The sequence below is a fragment of the Bombina bombina genome, chromosome 4 (genome assembly GCF_027579735.1).
Source record: "Bombina bombina isolate aBomBom1 chromosome 4, aBomBom1.pri, whole genome shotgun sequence".
NCBI lineage: Eukaryota > Metazoa > Chordata > Amphibia > Anura > Bombinatoridae > Bombina > Bombina bombina.
This window is the reverse complement of record NC_069502.1, coordinates 470,381,427-470,406,174: the sequence shown is the minus strand read 5'-3', so window position 1 is coordinate 470,406,174 and position 24,748 is coordinate 470,381,427. Positions and strand designations below refer to the sequence as shown.

At 42.2% G+C, this 24,748-nt stretch overlaps 1 protein-coding gene across 2 annotated transcripts in view; it reads right to left on the bottom strand.

The window, feature by feature from the left end:
• LOC128656449 (protein CLN8) overlaps positions 1-24,748 on the bottom strand; it is a 52,992-nt gene that overhangs the window by 7,601 nt on the left and 20,643 nt on the right. Inside the window, exons 1-2 of one of the 2 annotated variants that reach the window (XM_053710362.1) lie at positions 21,953-22,385; positions 20,977-21,626 (exon numbers count right to left, since the gene is read on the bottom strand). In XM_053710362.1, coding sequence (XP_053566337.1) covers positions 20,977-21,516 — 540 coding nt within the window. In that variant the 5' untranslated portion in view covers positions 21,517-21,626; positions 21,953-22,385. Of the gene's footprint in view, positions 1-20,976; positions 21,627-21,952; positions 22,386-24,748 lie in introns of those variants that run through there. The other variant, XM_053710361.1, reaches the window with a different exon arrangement.

Sequence of the window (24,748 nt, the reverse complement as noted above, 5' to 3'; positions counted from 1 at the left end):
ATATATCTTCCTAGACACAGATTTACGAGCCTGTAACATAGTATTAATTACGGAGTCAGAGAAACCTCTATGACTAAGAATCAAGCGTTCAATCTCCATACCTTCAAATTTAATGATTTGAGATCCTGATGGAAAAATGGGCCTTGAGATAGAAGGTCTGATATTAACGGAAGAGTCCAAGGTTGGCAACTGGCCATCCGAACAAGATCTGCATACCAAAACCTGTGAGGCCATGCTGGAGCCACCAGCAGTACAAACGAACGCTCCTTTAGAATCTTGGAAATCACTCTTGGAAGAAGAACTAGAGGCGGAAAGATATAGGCAGGATGATACTTCCAAGGAAGCGACAATGCATCCACTGCCTCTGCCTGAGGATTCCTGGATCTGGACAGATACCTGGGAAGTTTCTTGTTTAAATGAGAAGCCATCAGATCTATTTCTGGAAGACCCCAGATTTGAACAATCTGAAGAAATACCTCTGGGTGAAGAGACCATTCGCCCGGATGCAACGTCTGGCGACTGAGATAATCCGCTTCCCAATTGTCTATACCTGGGATGTGAACCGCAGAAATTAGACAAGAGCTGGATTCCGCCCATACAAGTATTCGAGATACTTCTTTCATAGCCAGAGGACTGAGAGTCCCCCCTTGATGATTGATATATGCCACGGTTGTGACATTGTCCGTCTGAAAACAAATGAACGATTCTCTCTTTAGAAGAGGCCACGACTGAAGAGCTCTGAAAATCGCACGGAGTTCCAAAATGTTGATTGGTAATCTCGCCTCCTGAGATTCCCAAACCCCCTGCGCTGTCAGAGACCCCCATACCGCTCCCCAACCTGTAAGACTCGCATCTGTTGAGATCACAGTCCAGGTTGGAAGAACAAAAAAAAGTCCCTTGAATTAAACAATGGTGATCTGTCCACCACGTCAGAGAGTGTCGTACAATCTGATTTAAAGATATTAACTGTGATATCTTTGTATAATCCCTGCACCACTGGTTCAGCATACAGAGCTGAAGAGGTCGCATGTGAAAACGAGCAAAGGGGATCGCGTCCGATGCAGCAGTCATAAGACCTAGAATTTCCATGCATAAGGCTACCGAAGGGAATGATTGAAACTGAAGGTTTCGATAGGCTGAAATCAACTTCAGACGTCTCTTGTCCGTCAGAGAAAGTCATGGACACTGAATCTATTTGAAAACCTAAAAAGGTTACCCTTGTCTGAGGAATCAATGAACTCTTTGGTAAATTGATCCTCCAACCATGATCTCGAAGAAACAATACGAGTCGATTCGTATGAGATTCTGCTAAATGTGAAGACTGAGCAAGTACCAAGATATCGTCCAAATAAGGAAATACCACAATACCCTGTTCTCTGATTACAGATAGAAGGGCACCGAGAACTTTTGAAAAAATCCTTGGAGCCGTTGCTAGGCCGAACGGCAAAGCCACAAATTGGTAATGCTTGTCTAGAAAAGAGAATCTCAGAAACTGAAAGTGATCTGGATGAATCGGAATATGCAGATATGCATCCTGCAAATCTATTGTGGACATATAATGCCCTTGCTGAACAAAAGGCAGAATAGTCCTTATAGTTACCATTTTGAATGTTGGTATCCTTACATAACGATTCAATATTTTTAAATCCAGAACTGGTCTGAAGGAATTCTCCTTCTTTGGTACAATGAAGAGATTTGAGTAAAACCCCAGCCCCTGTTCCAGAACTGGAACTGGCACAATTACTCCAGCCAACTCTAGATCTGAAACACATTTCAGAAATGCCTGAGCCTTCACTGGATTTATTGGAATGCGAGAAAGAAAAAAAATCTTCTTTTAGGTGGCCTTACCTTGAAACCTATTCTGTACCCTTGTGAAACAATGTTCTGAATCCAAAGACTGTGAATCGATTTGATCCAAATTTCTTTGAAAAATCGTAATCTGCCCCCTACCAGCTGCGCTGGAATGAGGGCCGCACCTTCATGTGGACTTGGGAGCTGGCTTTGCCTTTCTAAAAGGCTTGGATTTATTCCAGACTGGAGACGGTTTCCAAACAGAAACCATTCCTTTAGGGGAAGGATCAGGCTTCTGTTCCTTATTCTGATGAAAGGAACGAAAACGATTAGCAGCCCTATATTTACCTTTAGATTTTTTTATCCTGAGGTAAAAAAGTTCCTTTCCCCCCAGTAACAGTTGAAATAATAGAATCCAACTGTGAACCAAACAATTTATTACCTTGGAAAGAAAGGGAAAGCAAAGTTGACTTAGAAGACATATCAGCATTCCAAGTTTAAAGCCATAAAGCTCTTCTAGCTAGAATAGCTAAAGACATATACCTGACATCAACTCTGATGATATCAAAGATGGCATCACAAATAAAGTTATTAGCATGTTGAAGAAGTTTAACAATGCTATGAGTATTATGATCTGACACTTGTTGCGCCAAAGCCTCCAACCAAAAGGTGGAAGCTGCAGCAACATCAGCCAAAGAAATAGCAGGCCTAAGAAGATTACCTGAACATAAATAAGCTTTCCTTAGAAAGGAATCAATCTTCCTATCTAAAGGATCCTTAAAGGAAGTACTATCTGCCGTAGGAATAGTAGTACGCTTAGCAAGAGTAGAGATAGCCCCATCAACTTTAGGGATTTTGTCCCAAAACTCTAATCTGTCAGATACAATTTCTTAAATCTTTTAGAAGGAGTAAAAGAATTACCCAGATTATTCCATTCCCTAGAAATTACTTCAGAAATAGCATCAGGGACAGGAAAAACTTCTGGAATAACTACAGGAGGTTTAAAAACCGAATTTAAACGCTTATTAGATTTAGTATCAAGAGGACTAGAATCCTCAATTTCTAAAGCGATTAAAACTTCTTTAAGTAAAGAATGAATAAATTCCATTTTAAATAAATATTTATCAGTGTCAATATCTGAGACAGAATCCTCTGAACCAGAAAAAACAGAATTTATGTTTACCTGATAAATTACTTTCTCCAACGGTGTGTCCGGTCCACGGCGTCATCCTTACTTGTGGGATATTCTCTTCCCCAACAGGAAATGGCAAAGAGCCCAGCAAAGCTGGTCACATGATCCCTCCTAGGCTCCGCCTACCCCAGTCATTCGACCGACGTTAAGGAGGAATATTTGCATAGGAGAAACCATATGGTACCGTGGTGACTGTAGTTAAAGAAAATAAATTATCAGACCTGATTAAAAAAACCAGGGCGGGCCGTGGACCGGACACACCGTTGGAGAAAGTAATTTATCAGGTAAACATAAATTCTGTTTTCTCCAACATAGGTGTGTCCGGTCCACGGCGTCATCCTTACTTGTGGGAACCAATACCAAAGCTTTAGGACACGGATGAAGGGAGGGAGCAAATCAGGTCACCTAAATGGAAGGCACCACGGCTTGCAAAACCTTTCTCCCAAAAATAGCCTCAGAAGAAGCAAAAGTATCAAACTTGTAAAATTTGGTAAAAGTGTGCAGTGAAGACCAAGTCGCTGCCCTACATATCTGATCAACAGAAGCCTCGTTCTTGAAGGCCCATGTGGAAGCCACAGCCCTAGTGGAATGAGCCGTGATTCTTTCGGGAGGCTGCCGTCCGGCAGTCTCGTAAGCCAATCTGATGATGCTTTTAATCCAAAAAGAGAGAGAGGTAGAAGTTGCTTTTTGACCTCTCCTTTTACCGGAATAAACAACAAACAAGGAAGATGTTTGTCTAAAATCCTTTGTAACATCTAAATAGAATTTTAGAGCGCGAACAACATCCAAATTGTGCAACAAACGTTCCTTCTTTGAAACTGGTTTCGGACACAGAGAAGGTACGATAATCTCCTGGTTAATGTTTTTGTTAGAAACAACTTTTGGAAGAAAACCAGGTTTAGTACGTAAAACCACCTTATCTGCATGGAACACCAGATAAGGAGGAGAACACTGCAGAGCAGATAATTCTGAAACTCTTCTAGCAGAAGAAATTGCAACTAAAAACAAAACTTTCCAAGATAATAACTTAATATCAACGGAATGTAAGGGTTCAAACGGAACCCCCTGAAGAACTGAAAGAACTAAGTTGAGACTCCAAGGAGGAGTCAAAGGTTTGTAAACAGGCTTAATTCTAACCAGAGCCTGAACAAAGGCTTGAACATCTGGCACAGCTGCCAGCTTTTTGTGAAGTAACACAGACAAGGCAGAAATCTGTCCCTTCAGGGAACTAGCAGATAATCCTTTTTCCAATCCTTCTTGAAGGAAGGATAGAATCTTAGGAATCTTAACCTTGTCCCAAGGGAATCCTTTAGATTCACACCAACAGATATATTTTTTCCAAATTTTGTGGTAAATCTTTCTAGTTACAGGCTTTCTGGCCTGAACAAGAGTATCGATAACAGAATCTGAGAACCCTCGCTTCGATAAGATCAAGCGTTCAATCTCCAAGCAGTCAGCTGGAGTGAAACCAGATTCGGATGTTCGAACGGACCCTGAACAAGAAGGTCTCGTCTCAAAGGTAGCTTCCAAGGTGGAGCCGATGACATATTCACCAGATCTGCATACCAAGTCCTGCGTGGCCACGCAGGAGCTATCAAGATCACCGACGCCCTCTCCTGATTGATCCTGGCTACCAGCCTGGGGATGAGAGGAAACGGCAGGAACACATAAGCTAGTTTGAAGGTCCAAGGTGCTACTAGTGCATCCACTAGAGCCGCCTTGGGATCCCTGGATCTGGACCCGTAGCAAGGAACTTTGAAGTTCTGACGAGAGGCCATCAGATCCATGTCTGGAATGCCCCACAGCTGAGTGACTTGGGCAAAGATTTCCGGATGGAGTTCCCACTCCCCCGGATGCAATGTCTGACGACTCAGAAAATCCGCTTCCCAATTTTCCACTCCTGGGATGTGGATAGCAGACAGGTGGCAGGAGTGAGACTCCGCCCATAGAATGATTTTGGTCACTTCTTGCATCGCTAGGGAACTCCTTGTTCCCCCCTGATGGTTGATGTACGCAACAGTTGTCATGTTGTCTGATTGAAACCGTATGAACTTGGCCCTCGCTAGCTGAGGCCAAGCCTTGAGAGCATTGAATATCGCTCTCAGTTCCAGAATATTTATCGGTAGAAGAGATTCTTCCCGAGACCAAAGACCCTGAGCTTTCAGGGATCCCCAGACCGCGCCCCAGCCCATCAGACTGGCGTCGGTCGTGACGATGACCCACTCCGGTCTGCGGAATGTCATCCCTTGTGACAGGTTGTCCAGGGACAGCCACCAACGGAGTGAGTCTCTGGTCCTCTGATTTACTTGTATCTTCGGAGACAAGTCTGTATAGTCCCCATTCCACTGACTGAGCATGCACAGTTGTAATGGTCTTAGATGAATGCGCGCAAAAGGAACTATGTCCATTGCCGCTACCATCAAACCGATCACTTCCATGCACTGCGCTATGGAAGGAAGAGGAACGGAATGAAGTATCCGACAAGAGTCTAGAAGTTTTGTTTTTCTGGCCTCTGTCAGAAAAATCCTCATTTCTAAGGAGTCTATTATTGTTCCCAAGAAGGGAACCCTTGTTGACGGAGATAGAGAACTCTTTTCCACGTTCACTTTCCATCCGTGAAATCTGAGAAAGGCCAGGACAATGTCCGTGTGAGCCTTTGCTTGAGGAAGGGACGACGCTTGAATCAGAATGTCGTCCAAGTAAGGTACTACAGCAATGCCCCTTGGTCTTAGCACAGCTAGAAGGGACCCTAGTACCTTTGTGAAAATCCTTGGAGCAGTGGCTAATCCGAAAGGAAGCGCCACGAACTGGTAATGCTTGTCCAGGAATGCGAACCTTAGGAACCGATGATGTTCCTTGTGGATAGGAATATGTAGATACGCATCCTTTAAATCCACTGTGGTCATGAATTGACCTTCCTGGATGGAAGGAAGAATAGTTCGAATGGTTTCCATCTTGAACGATGGAACCTTGAGAAACTTGTTTAAGATCTTGAGATCTAAGATTGGTCTGAACGTTCCCTCTTTTTTGGGAACTATGAACAGATTGGAGTAGAACCCCATCCCTTGTTCTCTTAATGGAACAGGATGAATCACTCCCATTTTTAACAGGTCTTCTACACAATGTAAGAATGCCTGTCTTTTTATGTGGTCTGAAGACAACTGAGACCTGTGGAACCTCCCCCTTGGGGGAAGCCCCTTGAATTCCAGAAGATAACCTTGGGAGACTATTTCTAGCGCCCAAGGATCCAGAACGTCTCTTGCCCAAGCCTGAGCGAAGAGAGAGAGTCTGCCCCCCACCAGAACCGGTCCCGGATCGGGGGCCAACATTTCATGCTGTCTTGGTAGCAGTGGCAGGTTTCTTGGCCTGCTTTCCCTTGTTCCAGCCTTGCATTGGTCTCCAAGCTGGCTTGGCTTGAGAAGTATTACCCTCTTGCTTAGAGGACGTAGCACTTTGGGCTGGTCCATTTCTACGAAAGGGACGAAAATTAGGTTTATTTTTTGCCTTGAAAGGCCGATCCTGAGGAAGGGCGTGGCCCTTACCCCCAGTGATATCAGAGATAATCTCTTTCAAGTCAGGGCCAAACAGCGTTTTCCCCTTGAAAGGAATGTTAAGTAGCTTGTTCTTGGAAGACGCATCAGCTGACCAAGATTTCAACCAAAGCGCTCTGCGCGCCACAATAGCAAACCCAGAATTCTTAGCCGCTAACCTAGCCAATTGCAAAGTGGCGTCTAGGGTGAAAGAATTAGCCAATTTGAGAGCATTGATTCTGTCCATAATCTCCTCATAAGGAGGAGAATCACTATCGACCGCCTTTATCAGCTCATCGAACCAGAAACATGCGGCTGTAGCTACAGGGACAATGCATGAAATTGGTTGTAGAAGGTAACCCTGCTGAACAAACATCTTTTTAAGTAAACCTTCTAATTTTTTATCCATAGGATCTTTGAAAGCACAACTATCCTCTATGGGTATAGTGGTGCGTTTGTTTAAAGTGGAAACCGCTCCCTCGACCTTGGGGACTGTCTGCCATAAGTCCTTTCTGGGGTCGACCATAGGAAACAATTTTTTAAATATGGGGGGAGGGACGAAAGGAATACCGGGCCTTTCCCATTCTTTATTAACAATGTCCGCCACCCGCTTGGGTATAGGAAAAGCTTCTGGGAGCCCCGGGACCTCTAGGAACTTGTCCATTTTACATAGTTTCTCTGGGATGACCAACTTGTCACAATCATCCAGAGTGGATAATACCTCCTTAAGCAGAATGCGGAGATGTTCCAACTTAAATTTAAACGTAATCACATCAGGTTCAGCTTGTTGAGAAATGTTCCCTGAATCAGTAATTTCTCCCTCAGACAAAACCTCCCTGGCCCCATCAGACTGGGTTAGGGGCCCTTCAGAACCATTATTATCAGCGTCGTCATGCTCTTCAGTATCTAAAACAGAGCAGTCGCGCTTACGCTGATAAGTGTTCATTTTGGCTAAAATGTTTTTGACAGAATTATCCATTACAGCCGTTAATTGTTGCATAGTAAGGAGTATTGGCGCGCTAGATGTACTAGGGGCCTGCTGAGTGGGCAAGACTCGTGTAGACGAAGGAGGGAATGATGCAGTACCATGCTTACTCCCCTCACTTGAGGAATCATCTTGGGCATCATTGTCATTGTCACATAAATCACATTTATTTAAATGAATGGGAATTCTGGCTTCCCCGCATTCAGAACACAGTCTATCTGGTAGTTCAGACATGTTAAACAGGCATAAACTTGATAACAAAGTACAAAAAACGTTTTAAAATAAAACCGTTACTGTCACTTTAAATTTTAAACTGAACACACTTTATTACTGCAATTGCGAAAAAACATGAAGGAAATTTTCACCACAGTGTCTTAAAGCCTTAAAAGTATTGCACACCAAATTTGGAAGCTTTAACCCTTAAAATAACGGAACCGGAGCCGTTTTTAACTTTAACCCCTTTACAGTCCCTGGTATCTGCTTTGCTGAGACCCAACCAAGCCCCAAAGGGGAATACGATACCAAATGACGCCTTCAGAAAGTCTTTTCTAAGTATCAGAGCTCCTCTCACATGCGACTGCATGTCATGCCTCTCAAAAACAAGTGCGCAACACCGGCGCGAAAATGAGGCTCTGCCTATGATTTGGGAAAGCCCCTAAAGAATAAGGTGTCTAAAACAGTGCCTGCCGATATTATTATATCAAAATACCCAGAATAAATGATTCCTCAAGGCTAAATATGTGTTAATAATGAATCGATTTAGCCCAGAAAAAGTCTACAGTCTTAAAAAGCCCTTGTGAAGCCCTTATTTACGATCTTAATAAACATGGCTTACCGGATCCCATAGGGAAAATGACAGCTTCCAGCATTACATCGTCTTGTTAGAATGTGTCATACCTCAAGCAGCAAGAGACTGCTCACTGTTCCCCCAACTGAAGTTAATTGCTCTCAACAGTCCTGTGTGGAACAGCCATGGATTTTAGTGACGGTTGCTAAAATCATTTTCCTCATACAAACAGAAATCTTCATCTCTTTTCTGTTTCTGAGTAAATAGTACATACCAGCACTATTTCAAAATAACAAACTCTTGATTGAATAATAAAAACTACAGTTAAACACTAAAAAACTCTAAGCCATCTCCGTGGAGATGTTGCCTGTACAACGGCAAAGAGAATGACTGGGGTAGGCGGAGCCTAGGAGGGATCATGTGACCAGCTTTGCTGGGCTCTTTGCCATTTCCTGTTGGGGAAGAGAATATCCCACAAGTAAGGATGACGCCGTGGACCGGACACACCTATGTTGGAGAAATCCTCATCAGAAACAGACAAATCAGAATGATGATGTTCATTTAAAAATTCATCTGAGAAATGAGAAGTTTTAAAAGACCTTTTACGCTTACTGGAAGGAGGAATAACAGACATAGCCTTCCTAATAGATTTAGAAACAAAATCTCTTATATTAACAGGAACATCCTGAGTATTAGATGTTGATGGAACAGCAACAGGTAATTTTATCATTCATCACAAACTTCAGCCGGAGGAACAGATACCACAAGTTTACAACAAATGCACTTAACTTTGGTAGGACCAGCATCAGGCAGCGTTTTTCCAGAAGTAGCTTCTGATCCAGGGTCAATCTGAGACATCTTGCAATATGTAAGAGAAAAAACAACATATAAAGCAAAATCTATCAAATTCCTTAAATGACAGTTTCATGAATGGGAAAAAATGCCAATGAACAAGCTTCTAGTAACCAGAAGCAAAAGAAAAATGAAACATAAATAATGAGAAAAAAAAAAGGTGGAGACAAAAATGACGCCCACATTTTTTTAGCGCCAAAAAAGAAGCCCACATTATTGGCGCCTAAATGCTTTTGGCGCCAAGAATGACGCCACATCCGGTGACGCCGACACTTTTGGCGCAAAACGTCAAAAAAATGACGCAATCACGAACAACTTCCGGCGACAAGTATGACGCCGGAAATGACAAAGAAATTTTTTGCCCCAAAAAAGTCCGCGCGAAGAATGACGCAATAAAATGAAGCATTTTCAGCCACCGCGAGCCTAACAGTCCACAGAGAAAAAAGTCAATTTAAAGGTAAGAAAAAAATTGATCATTCATATGCATTATCCCAAATAATGAAACTGTCTGTCTGAAATAAGGAATATTGATCATCATGAATCAAGGCAAATAAATGTTTAAACACAAATATTTAGAACTTTTACATAAAAGTTCCCAACCATAGCTTAGAGTGTCACAAAAAATAAGAATTACTTACCCCAGGACACTCATCTACATGTAGTAGAAAGCCAAACCAGTACTGAAACGAGAATCAGTAGAGGTAATGGTATATAAGAGTATATCGTCGATCTGAAAAGGGAGGTAAGAGACGAATCTCTACGACCGATAACAGAGAACCTATGAAAAAGATCCCGTAGAAGGAGACCATTGAATTCAAATAGGCAATACTCTCCTCACGTCCCTCGACATTCACTGCACACTGAGAGGAAAACCGGGCTCCAGCCTGCTGCGAAGCGCATATCAACATAGAATCTAGCACAAACTTACTTCACCACCTCCATGGGAGGCAAAGTTTGTAAAACTGATTTGTGGGTGTGGTGAGGGGTGTATTTATGGGCATTTTGAGGTTTGGGAAACTTTGCCCCTCCTGGTAGGAATGTATATCCCATACGTCACTAGCTCATGGACTCTTGCTAATTACATGAAAGAAATAGGAAAAGCCCCGGGTCCAGACTCATTAGCAGCGGAGTTTTATAAACTCTTAATTGATTCGATCCCCCCCCAGTCTTTGAGCACTATTCAATGACTATTATATTAATAGCCAGACGCAGTCACAATTATTCGCGGAATCTAACATTGTATTGATTCTTAAGAAAGGTAAAGACTCAGAGTCACCTACATCCTATAGGCCAATATCCTTACTAAACCAAGACTACAAGATCCTTACCGCTATCATAGCAAACAGGCTAAAATCTTCTTTAGAACATATAATACACGTCGATCAAACAGGTTTCATGGCAGGTAGGAACCCAGTTAAGAATTTGCGTAGGGTCCAGCTGGTATTGGATACCTTTTGGAATAAATATGAGGGCAAGGGATCGCGTCTCAAGCCGGACCTCTCCATTCTAACGGTCAATGCTGAAAAAAGCGTTTGACTCCATCATTTGGGATCATCTTTTTACCTCTTTGGAGAGGTTCGGCTTGACCGGAGTGTTTCAACAGTTTATTCGCCAGTTATACCGCGCCCCACTCTCATCGATCATTGTGAATGGTGACACTACGGATAGGTTCCATTAAAAAGAGGCATGATACAAGGGTGCCCATTATCACCCCTACTATTTAACGTCGCTCTCGAACCACTAGCGATTCTCTTGATACAAGAGCTTCAAGGTATTCATCTAGGGAGGCAAAAAGTAGTATTGTCTCTTTTCGCAGATGACCTACTCTATCTCAGTAATGCGGCAGTTGCGGTCCCACAAACATTATTTCTCTTCAATCTATTTAGCTCTTTTTCAGGCTACAAAATTAACTTTGAAAAATCGGAATTACTATGGATAAACAAACCTATCAACCCTATACCGCACCCATTCCATGAAACGGAACAAATTAGGTATCTGGGGATTGCCACGTAATTCTAAACTATGGTATGCCCTAAACTTCGACCAGTGTATTAGAGATATGACAGAGAAACTTCTTATATGGGGGTGATCTTCCATTAACATTGACAGCCAGGATCATGTTAATTACAGTAGTTTTATTCCCCAAACTACTCTATTTCCTTCAGAATCTTCCCTTTCTCTTGTACAAAAAAAGATATTACATATCTTAACAGGATCTTTAATAAATCTATCTGGAAGGATAAGAAGCCCCGTATATATTTCCTTAAATTAACTTTACCCAGAAGATTTGGTGGCATGGCTTGTCCAAATATCAAATACTACAACTATGCTTCCCTTTGTAAGTATGCACTAGATTGGATAGTAGGTAGGGAGCGAGTGACATTCCTAGAAATAGAAACTTACTTGGTAGCCCCATTCTCTCTACAGGCAATCCTACATTATTCTGTAGCTAAACTCCCTAGCAACATTGCTCAACTTTTTTCATTTAAATTTATTATAGCCGCATGGCAGAAGTTGTGTGGGGAGATTAAATGTTGCCAAGACAGAGTTTCTCCCTTTGATAGGTAACCCAAGTTTCCCACCTGGAGTGGGTACAACGATCTATTCTTCGTGTGCCGAGAGGGGATTGAAATACTTAGCACAACTTTGTGAAGAGCAGACACTCACAACCAAGACGTTTATTGATATCTCCCAGGAGTATGGCCTTCCAAAAACACATTTTTATGCCTATCTTCAAGCTAGGCATTGGATAGGGGAACTGAGGCAAGAAACTGGGCCAGAGCTAGATAGCAGAGAACTGGGGGCCCTGATTAAGTATTACCAGGGAGGGGCGAGGACTCTCTCTCCAATTTACAGGCTGCTTCTGAATTACCTGGGCGAAAGAAACATGTTAGATATTAAGGCAAAGTGGACCAAGGTTAGAGTAGAGGTTGACTATATCAGAATAGGGCAAAGTGTGACATTAGCTGCTAAAGCAACAGTATCAGGTAGCCATAAAGAAGCACACTTGAAAATAATTAATATGGCTATTTTACTCCAGATAGAATGGTGAAATGGGCAAGGGACCAAGGAAATTGTGGTTTTGCCAGAGCAGATATCGTCCATTGTTTCTGGGCATGCCCGAAAATTCTCCAATTCTGGCAAAAAATCTTTCTGGAGTAGTAGGATTTTGGGAACAAGAGTTAAATTGGAAATGCTTCAGATATTTTTTCTTTGTAAATACTCCCCAGAACTCCCCAATGTTAGATTAATAAACCTGTTAATACTGATTGGGATGAACCTAATTTTAAAGACCTGGAAGGGCGAGAAAGCCCCTAAATTGGTTGAGTTTTTAAATGCTATCCAATACCAGAGCGTCATGGACCAGTTTAATCGGAGAAACCCTAGCCCCAAACAAATCGCCCGGTTCTTTAATAAATGGAAGTATTACATCCATTCTCTGCCGAGACAAGCCCAATACCAACTCACTAGGCCCTTTAAATCGTCTAGCTGGGTGCAACAACAGATTGAACAGGGGTCACTCCCTAGCTCCTGGTTTGAAGTTGATTAACCTCAGAGGAAAATATGGGAGGGGGAGGGAGTGGGAGGATCCCCCTTCTCTTTTTTTCTTCCCCCCTCCTCTTTTTTTTCCCCTTTCTTCTCCCCCTTCTACGCTCAACCCACAAACCAGCAGTCAGGGCAATATTAGCAAGAGACCCTCCCCGCGATAGACCCGAGCAGGCGAGAGCTTCCCGTATTTGACCTGAATTAAATATAAGCTATCCTTGGCAGGTAGGACACAGGCAAAGAGCCTCGCAAGCAAAAAATGCTAATTAGATTGCATGTTCTCCTTGACAAGTAGGGTGGAAAATAGAAGCCCTAATAATACCGGGTAGGCGAGAGCTAGCCAGACTATATTAAAAACAACCTAAAATGGGTTGATAGGATGTAAGCAAAGAGCCTCACAAGTAAGAGACCAAGTAGGTGGCTCGATGTCTATAATAAGCTGGTCGTATAATTGAAAGTTGATTTTGTTTTTGAATGTATATCAGTATTTGTTTCCCTGGTGTTTTTTGTTGCACCCTTCCTTTTGTATTGTTCTTATTAACCATGTCTCTTGCTGTGTTAAGTAAAATTTGCAGTTGTAAACAACCATGGACAGACAGGAATGGATGTCTGCCATGGGTTGTACAGATTGTTTTATATGCTGTGTATTTTGTTGATGACATAATAAAACCTTAAAAAAAAAAAAAAAAGAACCTTCCAAGACAACAATTTAATGTCAACCGAATGGATGGGCTCACACGAAGTTGTTGCAAAAACTTAAGAACAAGATTCAAAGTCCAAAGTGGAGCGTTGGATCTAAACACAGGTCTGATCCTGATCAGAGTCTTAATGAAGGATTGCACGTCAGGGAGCTCTGCAACTCCTGTGCAGCAAAACAGAAAGACAAAATCTGTCCCCTCAGGGAACTGGCAGAAAGGCCCTTCTCCAGAGCCTCATGGAGAAAAGAAAGTATCCTCGTAGCCTTAACCTTATGCAAGGCTAAACCACGCTCTTCACACCTGAATAAGTAAGCTCTCCACACCTTATGAAAGATGTGACGAGTAACAGGCTTACAAGCCTCTCAGAGAAACCTCTCTTGGCTAGGACTAAGCATTCAATCTCCACGCAGTCAGCCTCAGAGAATCTAGATTTTGATGAACAAAAGGCCCTGTTCCAGCAGATCCCTGCGACAAGGTAACATCCACGGAGGAGATGGGGACATCCCCACCAGGTCCGCGAACCACATCCTTCGCGGCCACGATGGAGCAATCAGTATCACTGATGCCTGCTCCTGCTTCATGCGGGCCACTACACGAGGAAGAATTGGTAACAGCGGGAAAATGTAAATTAGATTAAACATCCAAGGTACTGCTAATGCATCTATTAGCTCCGCTTGAGGATCCCTGGACGGCAACCCATATCTGGGTAGCTTGGAATTGAGCCGGGACGCCATGTGATCCATCTCCGGCATCCCCCATTTGTTGCAAATCTCCACAAACACCTCAGGATGGAGAGACAATTCCAAAGATGAAAGTATTGTCTGATGAGGAAATCCGCTTCCCAGTTGTCCACACCTGGAATGTGGATCGGTGACAGCGAGCAGTTGTGGGCATCCACCCACTCCAGAATCTGAGATACTTCCCTCATTGCTAGGGAGCTCCTCGTTCCCCCCTGATGGTTGATGTAATCCACCAAGGTTATGTTGTCTGATTGGAATCTGATAAACTGGGACTAACCCAGAAGAGTCCAAGCCTTGAGAGCATTAAAGATTGCTCGAAGTTCCAGAATATTGATCAGAACGAGGGATTCCTCTCAAGTCCACAGGCCCTGTTGTGCCTTCCTGGCACCCCAAATAGCTCCCAATCCTTATAGACTTGCATCCGTAGTCACAATCTCCCAGGATGGTCTCAAGAAGGATGTCCCTTGGGCCAAGTGATCTGGACAGAGCCACCAGGAGAGCGATTCTCTTGATCGGTTGTCCAGAGAAATCTGTTGAGACAGATCCAAATGATCGCCATTCCACTGTCTCAGTATGCACAGCTGAAGTGGTCTGAGATGGAATCTGGCAAAAGGAATGATGTTCATGCTAGAAACCATGAGACCAATCACCTCCATACACCGAGCCACAGAGGGCCTTAAGAAGGTCTGGAGGGCAAGACAAGCGAAAGTTAACTTGTAATGTCTTGTCTGTAAGGAATATTCTCATGGATATAGAGTCTATTATAGTACCCAGGAATTCCACCCTGGTACTGGGAAGAAGATAACTCGTTAATAAGTTTATCTTTCAACCATGAGATTGAAGAAGAAACAGAAGAGATTTCTAATGGTTTTCTTTCAGAAAACAGGATGGTGCTTGAACCAGAATATCGTCCAAGTATGGCACTACTGCTATACCTCTGGTTCTGGCCACTGCAAGCAGAGCCCCTAGAACCTTCGTAAAAACTCTTGGAGCAGTAGCTAGACCAAATTGAAGTGCAATAAACTGAAAGTGCTGGTCCAGGAATGTAAACCTTAAGAACCTGAAGTGTTCCTTGTGGATTGGAATGTGAAGGTAAGCATCCTTAAGATATATAGTGGTCATGAACTGTCCTTCCTGAACAAAGGGAAGGATAGACCTTATCTCCATCTTGAACGAGGGGACAGATATAAATTTGTTTAAGCACTTTAGGTCCAGAATTGGGCTAAAAGTGCCCTCCTCCTTTGGGACCACAAAAAGGTTTGAATAGTATCCCAGACCTCTTTCTGCAAGAGGAACTGGGACAATGACTCCTAGGGGAGGAGAGATCCCTCATGCACCCCAGAAAGTCTTCTCTCTTTTCTGGCCTGAAAGACAGGTTTGATAGGAGGAATCTGCCCCTGGGTGGATGAGACTTGAATCCTATCTTGTATCCCTGAGCGATGACCTCTAGGACCCACGGGTCTTGCACATCCCCAAACCAAGCGTCCGAAAAGAGCGATAGTTTGCCTCCTACGTGATCCGGATCGGGGGCCGCCCCTTCATGCCAACTTCGTCTTGGTGGGCTCCTTGCTCTGCTTGGATTTATTCCAGGACTGAGCCGGTTTCCAACTACCCTTGGATTGCTCGGGCTTTGCAGAGAGCTAAAATAAAAAATGAGGAAATAAGGGAAATATGTCAACACACAAATATTCCCTGAAATCCTCTAGGAGGCGCTATAGGTGATAAAAAAAATAATATAAAAGTGACAAGATAGACATACAATGTGATATATATTATATAAATAGCGCAATGACTATATGATTTGACAACAAATGTATATTGTTATTATTTCTATGGTGTAATATTATATTACCACAGGTGAATATATGGAAACAACAGAGTCCAATGAAATGTCAGCTGAGATCCTGAATGCTGAACACACGTGTTTGATTGTAGAAATTTGTAGAAATGGTTCGGTAGGCAGCTCTCTAACAACATACAATGATGGACGATCTGTAGTAAAGATAAAATAGATAGAGGCGCCAATGGTGCAGATCAATGAGGAATCTCAAGGGGTACCAATAAGAGATATACACAGGGTACTCACTTGTAGAAAAGGCAATCCATTATGCCTATAGGAGCAGACTGGATTTCTACAGCAGTCCAGCTAGCTGATCAAGGCCTCAACAAGCAACTCCAGGGTGCAGGATATCTACAAGTCCAGGTTGTAGACCAATACAAGGTGTGCAGGCAGGGTGGTAGAAATAGGGGAAGTCACCCACACCTGCTGCTAGCTCCAATCGGGTACCTCTTTCAATCCGACTGCTTCAAGCAACGTGCTGTGGTAGTTCCGAGATCTGCTCTGTCGTTATAGTCCTGAGCAGCATGCAGCAACACCCCCCTTGTGACCGGCTCTGTTGCTCCTTTTTTGCAGAGAGCTGCTGATGTTGGGATTTATCAGAACGAAAATTAGGACCTTGTCCCTTAGGCTTGTTCTTCTTATCTTACGGTAAAAAGACACCCTTGCCTCCAGTAACCATGGAGATAATCGAGTCCAGGCCTGGATCAAATAAAATCTTTCCCTTAAAGGGGAGGGAAAGAAGTCTGGACTTAGAAGTCATGTCAGCAGTCCAGGACTTCAGCCAGAGTGCCCTATGGGCTTGAACAGAAAAACCTGAAGCCTTAGCATTAAAGTGAATAATTTGCATATTACCATCACAAATAAAAGAATTAGCCACCCTTAAGGCCTTAGTTCTTTCCTGGATCACGTCGAGGGGACCCTCCACCTCGATCAACTCAGATAAGATGTTGCACCAGTAGGTAGCCGCTCCAGCAACCGCAGCAACAGCCGCTGCCGGTTGAAACATCTTTCTTAACAGAGTTTCTATTTTCTTATCCATGGGCTCTTTAAAACGGCAAACTATCCTCAAGCGGGATAGTAGTTCATTTAGCAAGCGTGGAGATAGCACCATCCACCTTGGGGATGGAACCCCGCAACTCCAGTTGAGATTATGGGACCATTTTCTTAAAGGAAGAAGGGGAAAATGAGGAACCAATCCTTTCCCATTCATTCTTAATAATGTTCACCATCTTTACGGGAACCGGGAAAGTTTGTGGTACAACCCTGTCCTCGTAGACCTCATCTAATTTAGGAATCAAAGGTTCCTCAAGCAATTTGGGCTCTGGAACCTCTAACATAGCCAAAAATTCCTTTAACAGAAAGCGTAAATGTTCAATCCTAAATCTAAAGTCTGGTCCTCCGCAACTGGAGATTTGGAGGCAGCAGATTCCGACCCAGAAAGAGTGCCCTCTGAAGCATCAGAGGCGCCTTCATCATCGGATAATCTTGAATCAGATAAATCCAATAAACTAGTTGATGACCCCTGGGAAGGATAGCAATATTTGACCTTTCGTTTGCGCTTAGCAGGGCAAGGTAAAGCACTAAAGGCTGCAGACACTGCCATTTGTAACTGCTCAGTAAAGTCTGGCGGTAAAAAGCCCCCTTCCAGATGGAGTATTAGGAGTGCTATGGGAAGCTGCATGTGTATTAGGAGATGATTGTAGGGTGTACATCTCATGGGACGGAGACTCCTCAGAGGTGGACGGCTCAGTGGTATTAAACCTTCTTTGACATGATTACTTTATCAAGGCATGTGGAACATAATTGAGCGGGCGGGTATACCGCGGCCTCCTCACAATATAGACAGGTATTAGACTTGGGTAAAGAGGGAGTACCCTCTAACGCATCAGAATCCTCCATAGCTTGCGCTTACAAAAGCAGACTATTGATTAATAAGAAAAAACGGCATCTTTATACCTCCAATGGCTGGGGCACTCACCGCCTCCTATGACCCAGGCCAAACAGAGAAACTGCTTCTTCTCTGTTAAACCGCACGGTCAGGAAAGAAGAAAAAAAAGTGTGACCACATCCGGTCACGTGGTGTGCAATGCAGGACCGCCCCTGCTATAATAGTAAAAAAAAAGCGCCAAGCCTTTCAGGCTGCGCAGCTCCCAAAATGAAAGAAAAAACCCTGTACGTTCCAACATCTGCCTGAGCCTACCATCTCACACATGTCGCATCATAATCAAATAAACTTATGTGATTAATCCCCACTGTTCAATAATCCCCCTCTGGAGATATTAACCTTTGATTCCATACAGATAAAAGGAGCCCCACTGTTACCCTGTCTTCTTGCGATATCCTGTGTAAAAAAAAAATGAAACAATCTTACAGGAATCTATGCTGTGGAACAGAAACACAGCCTCTTAAGTTTGACAGTCTTGTAGCATCGCTCCCGACATGGACTTGAGTAATGGAAGCAGGAGGGCTAAAAGTGCCCTCCTCCTTTGGGACCACAAAAAGGTTTGAATAGTATCCCAGACCTCTTTCTGCAAGAGGAACTGGGACAATGACTCCTAGGGAGGAGAGATCCCTCATGCACCCCAGAAAGGCTTCTCTCTTTTCTGGCCTGAAAGACAGGTTTGATAGGAGGAATCTGCCCCTGGGTGGATGAGACTTGAAACCTATCTTGTATCCCTGAGCGATGACCTCCAGGACCCACAGGTCTTGCACATCCTCAAACCAAGCGTCCGAAAAGAGTGATAGTTTGCCTCCTACGTGATCCAGAACTGGATTGGGGGCCGCCCCTTCATGCCAACTTCATCTTGGTGGGCTCCTTGCTCTGCTTGGATTTATTCCAGGACTGAGCCGGTTTCCAAGTACCCTTGAATTGCTCGGGCTTTGCAGAGAGCTGCTGACGTTGGGATTTATCAGAACGAAAATTAACACCTTGTCCCTTAGGCTTGTTCTTCTTATCTTACGGTAAAAAGGCACCGGTAAACCGCACTTTTTTACGGTAAAAAGGCACCGGTAAACCGCACTTTTTAAATCCCCACTGTTTAATAATCCCCCTCTGGAGATATTAACCTTTGATTCCATACAGATAAAAGGAGCCACACTGTGACCCTGTCTTCTTGCGTTATATGTGTAAAAAAAAAAAAATGAAACAATCTTACAGGAATCTATGCCGTGGAACAGAAACACAGCCTCTCAAGTTTGACAGTCTTGTAGCATCGTTCCTGACATGGACTTGAGTGATGGAAGCAGGCAGTGAAACTCGTCAAGACTGATTGCTTAGGAGCTGTTAATACGAGCCTGGATGCGTTCGCAGAAAGACTCTCCTTGTATCTCCAGACTCTAACATTCGTCACTGCTCTCACTGAGAGGCTGACAAAACTACTTAAAACTCTTTTTTTAAAAATACTATTAAAAACAGGAGCACATTCATTCATGAAAGTTTACATTGCAGCGCATTTTTAAAAATACTTACCTCGCACTTCAGGAAAGCCGGATTGGCGATCCACGCCCGCAGCTCCTCTGTACCTACGTTAGCAATGACGAAACCGACTTTCTCCAATCATGGCTTCCCCCCAGAGTGTCCATCTTGCGAGGCCACACCTTGATTGGAGGAAGCCGGTTTTGTCATTGCTGTGTAAGTACAGCAAGAGAAGCAGGCGGGGGATTGCCGATTCGGCTTTCCTGAAGAGAAAGGTATGTATTTGTAAAAATACGCTGCAATGCAAAATTTGTTGAATAAATGGCAGAGAGACACTAAGATTCTGTGCATAGCATACTGGATTGGCTCCAAGGGTTTATAATTTCTTAATGGCGCCTTTTTTAGATTATGAAGCAACGGGTAGTTAGACTAGAGACTTGCTGATAATTTCCCATATGTTTGAGTTCTTTACTGTTGTTATGTTTGTTTTTCTTATAAATAAAAGACATAAAATGTGCATCATTTCCTCATGAGTCGCAAAACTTATTAAGACAGAGCCTACCTCCATCTTTATATGATACAATTTTATCAAAAGCAAAATTGGTATTGTATTATCAGCTTCAATTTGAACATCGGTATTGTTATGTTGACACACATGAAAAGTCTCTTGGTAATATACATAAAGAAATTGATCTGTATATCTCATTATTGAAACTATTATTCTCATTTGATTTCCTGTGAATCACATTTCTGTGATATGGATGTTTATGGGGATGTTCTGGGAAAATAGCAAACTTGTGAAAACAGCAAACTACGTTACTTCCTGTGACGTGGCATCAGCCGTTTCACAAATTTTGGACGTAATGCGCATGCGTGGCAGCGTCATTACATACCTGGCCACATACGTCACTGCTACAATTTTAAAAGCCGTGAAATTCCCGGACCCTTTCAAGAGTGCATGCATAGGATTTTGAAATCCGTCAATACCACCGCTCACATCACTGCTACAATTTCGGGACTTGTGTAATTCCTGGACCCTTTGTTGTATAGCGCCCTGCTTTGCCAATTGCCATACAATTATACGTATCCCCTTTACAGTGACATAAAACAGCAACACTTATACAATATTTTTTTTGTCATACAAACATTGTTATATCACTGTAAAAGTGATACGTATAATTGTATGGCAATTGGCAAAGCGGGGCACTGTACAACAAAGGGTCAAGGAATTACACAAGTCCCAAAATTATAGCAGTGACGTGAGCGGCGATATTGACGGATTTCAAAATCCTACGAATGCGCTCTTGAAAGGGTCCAGGAATTTCATGGCTCTCAAAATTGTAGCAGTGACGTATGTGGCCAGGTATGTAATGACGCTACCACGCATGCGCATTAAGTCCAAAATTTGTGAAACAGCTGATGCCACATCACAGGAAGTGACGTAGATCGCTGTTTTCACAAGTTTGCCATTTTCCCAGAACACCGGCAATGATTGAAAACTATCTTTTCTAATGTCTCTTAATAAAGAATAAAACAAACAAAATTAAAAAAAAATTGCATCCATTTAAAAGAATGCTTTTAGGGAGAAATGAACACTTACCTTTAATAGCATCCATGAAATGCAAGTGAAAGGTGTGCTCATCTCCAATAATAATGTTACCATAGCTAAATAATGTCCAGCTGTACTGTAAATCACTGCTCCAAAAAAGCCAAGAAAGGCAAAAAAATGGTGAACTGCTAAAAACACATCACATGTCCAAAATATATAGTTGGATGTGTGAAGTGCTACATTTTCAAACAGAAAGAACCCAGTTGCTGTAAGTATAGTAAACCAAGACCAGTCCTGCTGGGAGCTGATCTTGTCTGCTGTAAGAACCGGATCAACAAGCAACGCTCTCAGACCAGCAACAGTGCACTGTACTCCAAATACTGCTCGTGTGGCTGAGAGGTCCCAAAATACCTTCTCCTTGGCAGAGAGGCCATGATAAGTGACACAGAGGAGGAGAGAGATGAAGTGACAAAATACAAAAATTCCCAAATAGACAAAAAACCCAGCAGCAATCAGCTTCAAGCACGTTTCCCACAAAGAATAATCCATTTCAGACTGTAAAGTGATCTTTGAGGGCTGGTCAGTGAGCATTTTGCTAGATTCCAGTAAATGTAGCAGTACTGTTTGCCGATTTCATTGAAAGAAATGTTTTTTCAAGGATGATGATTTCTCTTAGTGGTTTTTGAGGTAGACATGCTCATCTGAAAATGCAGTTAAAAAAAAAAAAAAATTAGAATTAAAAAGGTTAGTGTATTAGAAGTACATTGTATTGACGTATTAACATTTTTATACAAATATCTATATATATCTATATCTATCTATATATTTATTTAAAAGAAACAACAAAAATGTGAGAATGCATGGTGAATGCTCAAGAGTTTGTGATGGTTGTTAGAGTTTAGGAGGACCTAGAAAATCACTATAAATGTTTATATTTAAACATCTTTCTCAAGGCTCAGTACATTCTAGGATCCACAAAAGTTGTGGAAGACTGGATGTTGCACCATTTGGTTTCTTGGTGATTCACCTTTTTCTATAGGCATTTTTACAGCCCACAACAATCTTCAGCTTCTCATTTCATTTGGCTTCCGGACCTAGACAGCATGGCCATAGATGCATTTCTCCAAATGTGGCTAGATGCAGGAGTTCATGCTTTGTGCTCATTCTATGATAACCAGAACCATTTGCATGGTGTGCAGACTCTGCTGTCAGTTGATGCAGCCCTGGTATCCTTCCCTGTTGAAGATTACTCTTTTTCAGCCTCTCCTGCTTCATCAGAGACTCAAGGAATCAGTTCCTCCCCTTGATTCTCTAGAAGCAGCTCCAGCTGTTAGCTTGGCAGATTTCAGGAGATCCTGGGCCTCTGAGGAACTTTTAAGGGACCCCCAATTACTCCTCAGAGGATCCTAGGCTCCTGGAATCCAAAAACGCTATGATGCAGCTGGTCAGCATAGGTTTGATGGTGTGATGGAGGGGAGATTGATCCCTTGGTGCCTCAATAATCTTGATTCTATTAAAGACAGGATGCAAAATATTTCTGCCCCCCACTCCAAAAAATAAAACACCACCACACAGTAGCAAACAGTTTCTTGTTCTTTATTGTCTTTTACTGTACATTTTTTTTTTTGTATGGCTATTTTATTATGTAGTATTATTTGTTTTCTCCTATAGCAGTATAAAGTGACAGAAGAGAGCTTTCTCTGGAGAGTCTAGTTTTTTCACAGTTTTCCAGTTTGCTGATTTCTTTCCTTAAGTGCTGGTGCTGCAAAGAAAAAGAGGAAGAGCAAGAAGTGTTTAATTCAAATGCAGATTCCTGATTGGTTTATTTTTGTTACGTTTCTGTTACTCTTTGCTGCCATTTTGAATCCAGTAAAGATGCAAAATATTTGCCTCCACTCTTTAATAAATCAAGATTATGTAGGCACCAAGGATATAATAATTTAGGTTTTTGCTGTTGATTCAACATTGAAATTTCCAATCAAGAAATACTTATGGAGTAATGCAAGTCATTTAATGGAATAAACTGGAGACTAAAATTGTATTTGTTACTAAAGAACAGCTATTTACCCTATACAAAAGATCAAAGGAAAATATAGTCCCTTAAGCCATTCTTGTTTTTTTGTAAGGGTGCAGCAACAGTTAATATTGTATATCCTCAGGATAGAGAAGGTAATGCATGTTTCAGAAGCAATTATTGTGTCTAGGGGATTAGTTTAATAAAATTGTTGAACACGTCACAAAACCTGGTGTTTTAATCGGATGAGAATCATCAAAGGCCTGTACTGAAGAGCCATTTTAATAAGAGGATGTGTTTGGTATTACTGAACTAAGAACAAACTAACAGACTATTTTTATTATATCAAGAAGAAAAATAAAAAAAAACACACGCACACGACTAATATCAGTCTGCCATGGTGCCTAAAAGTTGGGTTCTGACACCTAGAAAACTGTCTTTTTATACCTGTGGCAGCATAAAGCAATGTTGGACAGTGGGTTTGCTGTCCAAACCTTGTGTGCCATTACAGCATGGTCCAGCACCTCCGCTTCAGTATAGATCTATCTAAACTTCCCTCTAGTTACTGTCTCCACGTTGCTTGATAGGCAGAATGTACCTTTAAAGGGACATAAAACAGTATGAACTAACATATGTTTCTAAATATATAATGCAGCAAAAGCTTAGCTTCAAAAATGTTAACCACTTTATTTCAGGCATAGTTTTGTTTGCAACAAACTCCCCTGGGCATTTCCATATATGAAAGGTGCTATCCAGGCCATAGCTTCTTTAGAATGCACGTGTGCATGGTAGGGGGCAGAGTCACATGGCACCTGACTAAAGCAGTATAATGCTGAAGCTTTCACAAAGCATGTGACATTGTCACCATGCAAACAAGCAAGCCACTTAGCAACAAACAATAGCAGTACCTGCTGTTCCTCCTCAACCCCCGCTTGCTTGCATAAGTAATTATCCTCACGTGCACACTGTTATATGATACCACAAGGTTTGGACTAGGACACTGATAAGGGGGTGGAGAAAGCTACACTTGGCAACACTAAAGTGTAAGTAATTTTGCAGATTTTTGTAAATTTTATTAAAATACTTATAAGCTTTTTTTTTCACTTTTTTTCCCCCACCCCACACACTCTTTTACCTTAGTTGACCCTTAAATAATATGCACATAACTCAAAATGTTTTATAGCACTATAAGTAAAACAGTAGCAGAACAAGGTAAGAGATGCAGGAATTATGGCCTAATCTGGTTTTTGATGGGTGTTCAAAAATGTAAAAATTGAGGATCAGACTTCTGCTATTCATATCACTGGCAGAAAGTTAGTAAATTACCAACAGTCAATGGATTAATCACTGCTCTATATCAGTAAATTAGTTTACTATTGTTGAGTGTTAGTCGTAGTGATGGGGATATCACTGATCTATGTTACTTGCAGCCAAGGGATTAAAGAGATATGAAACCCACTACATGGCAGGAAATAGTGATGCCATCTAGTGCACTTGGAAATAGATAACATTCTTGCAAAAGTGCTGCCATATAGTGTACCAGAAACGGGCTGGCTCCCTATCCTTACTTCCCTGCTTTTTAACAAAAGATACCAAGAGAACGAAGAAAATTGATAATTAAAAAGGTAAAAAAAAAAAAAAAAAGTTTTTTTAAAATTGTATTCTCTATCTGAATCATGAAATAGATTTTATTTAGTTGCATGTCCCTTTAACACAGATTATCACACACGTAAGAGCCAGCAACAAATTGAGAAACTGGGGAGAAATTTCTGAGTGCCAGATAAAGATTTTGTAGTATAATGCACAAAT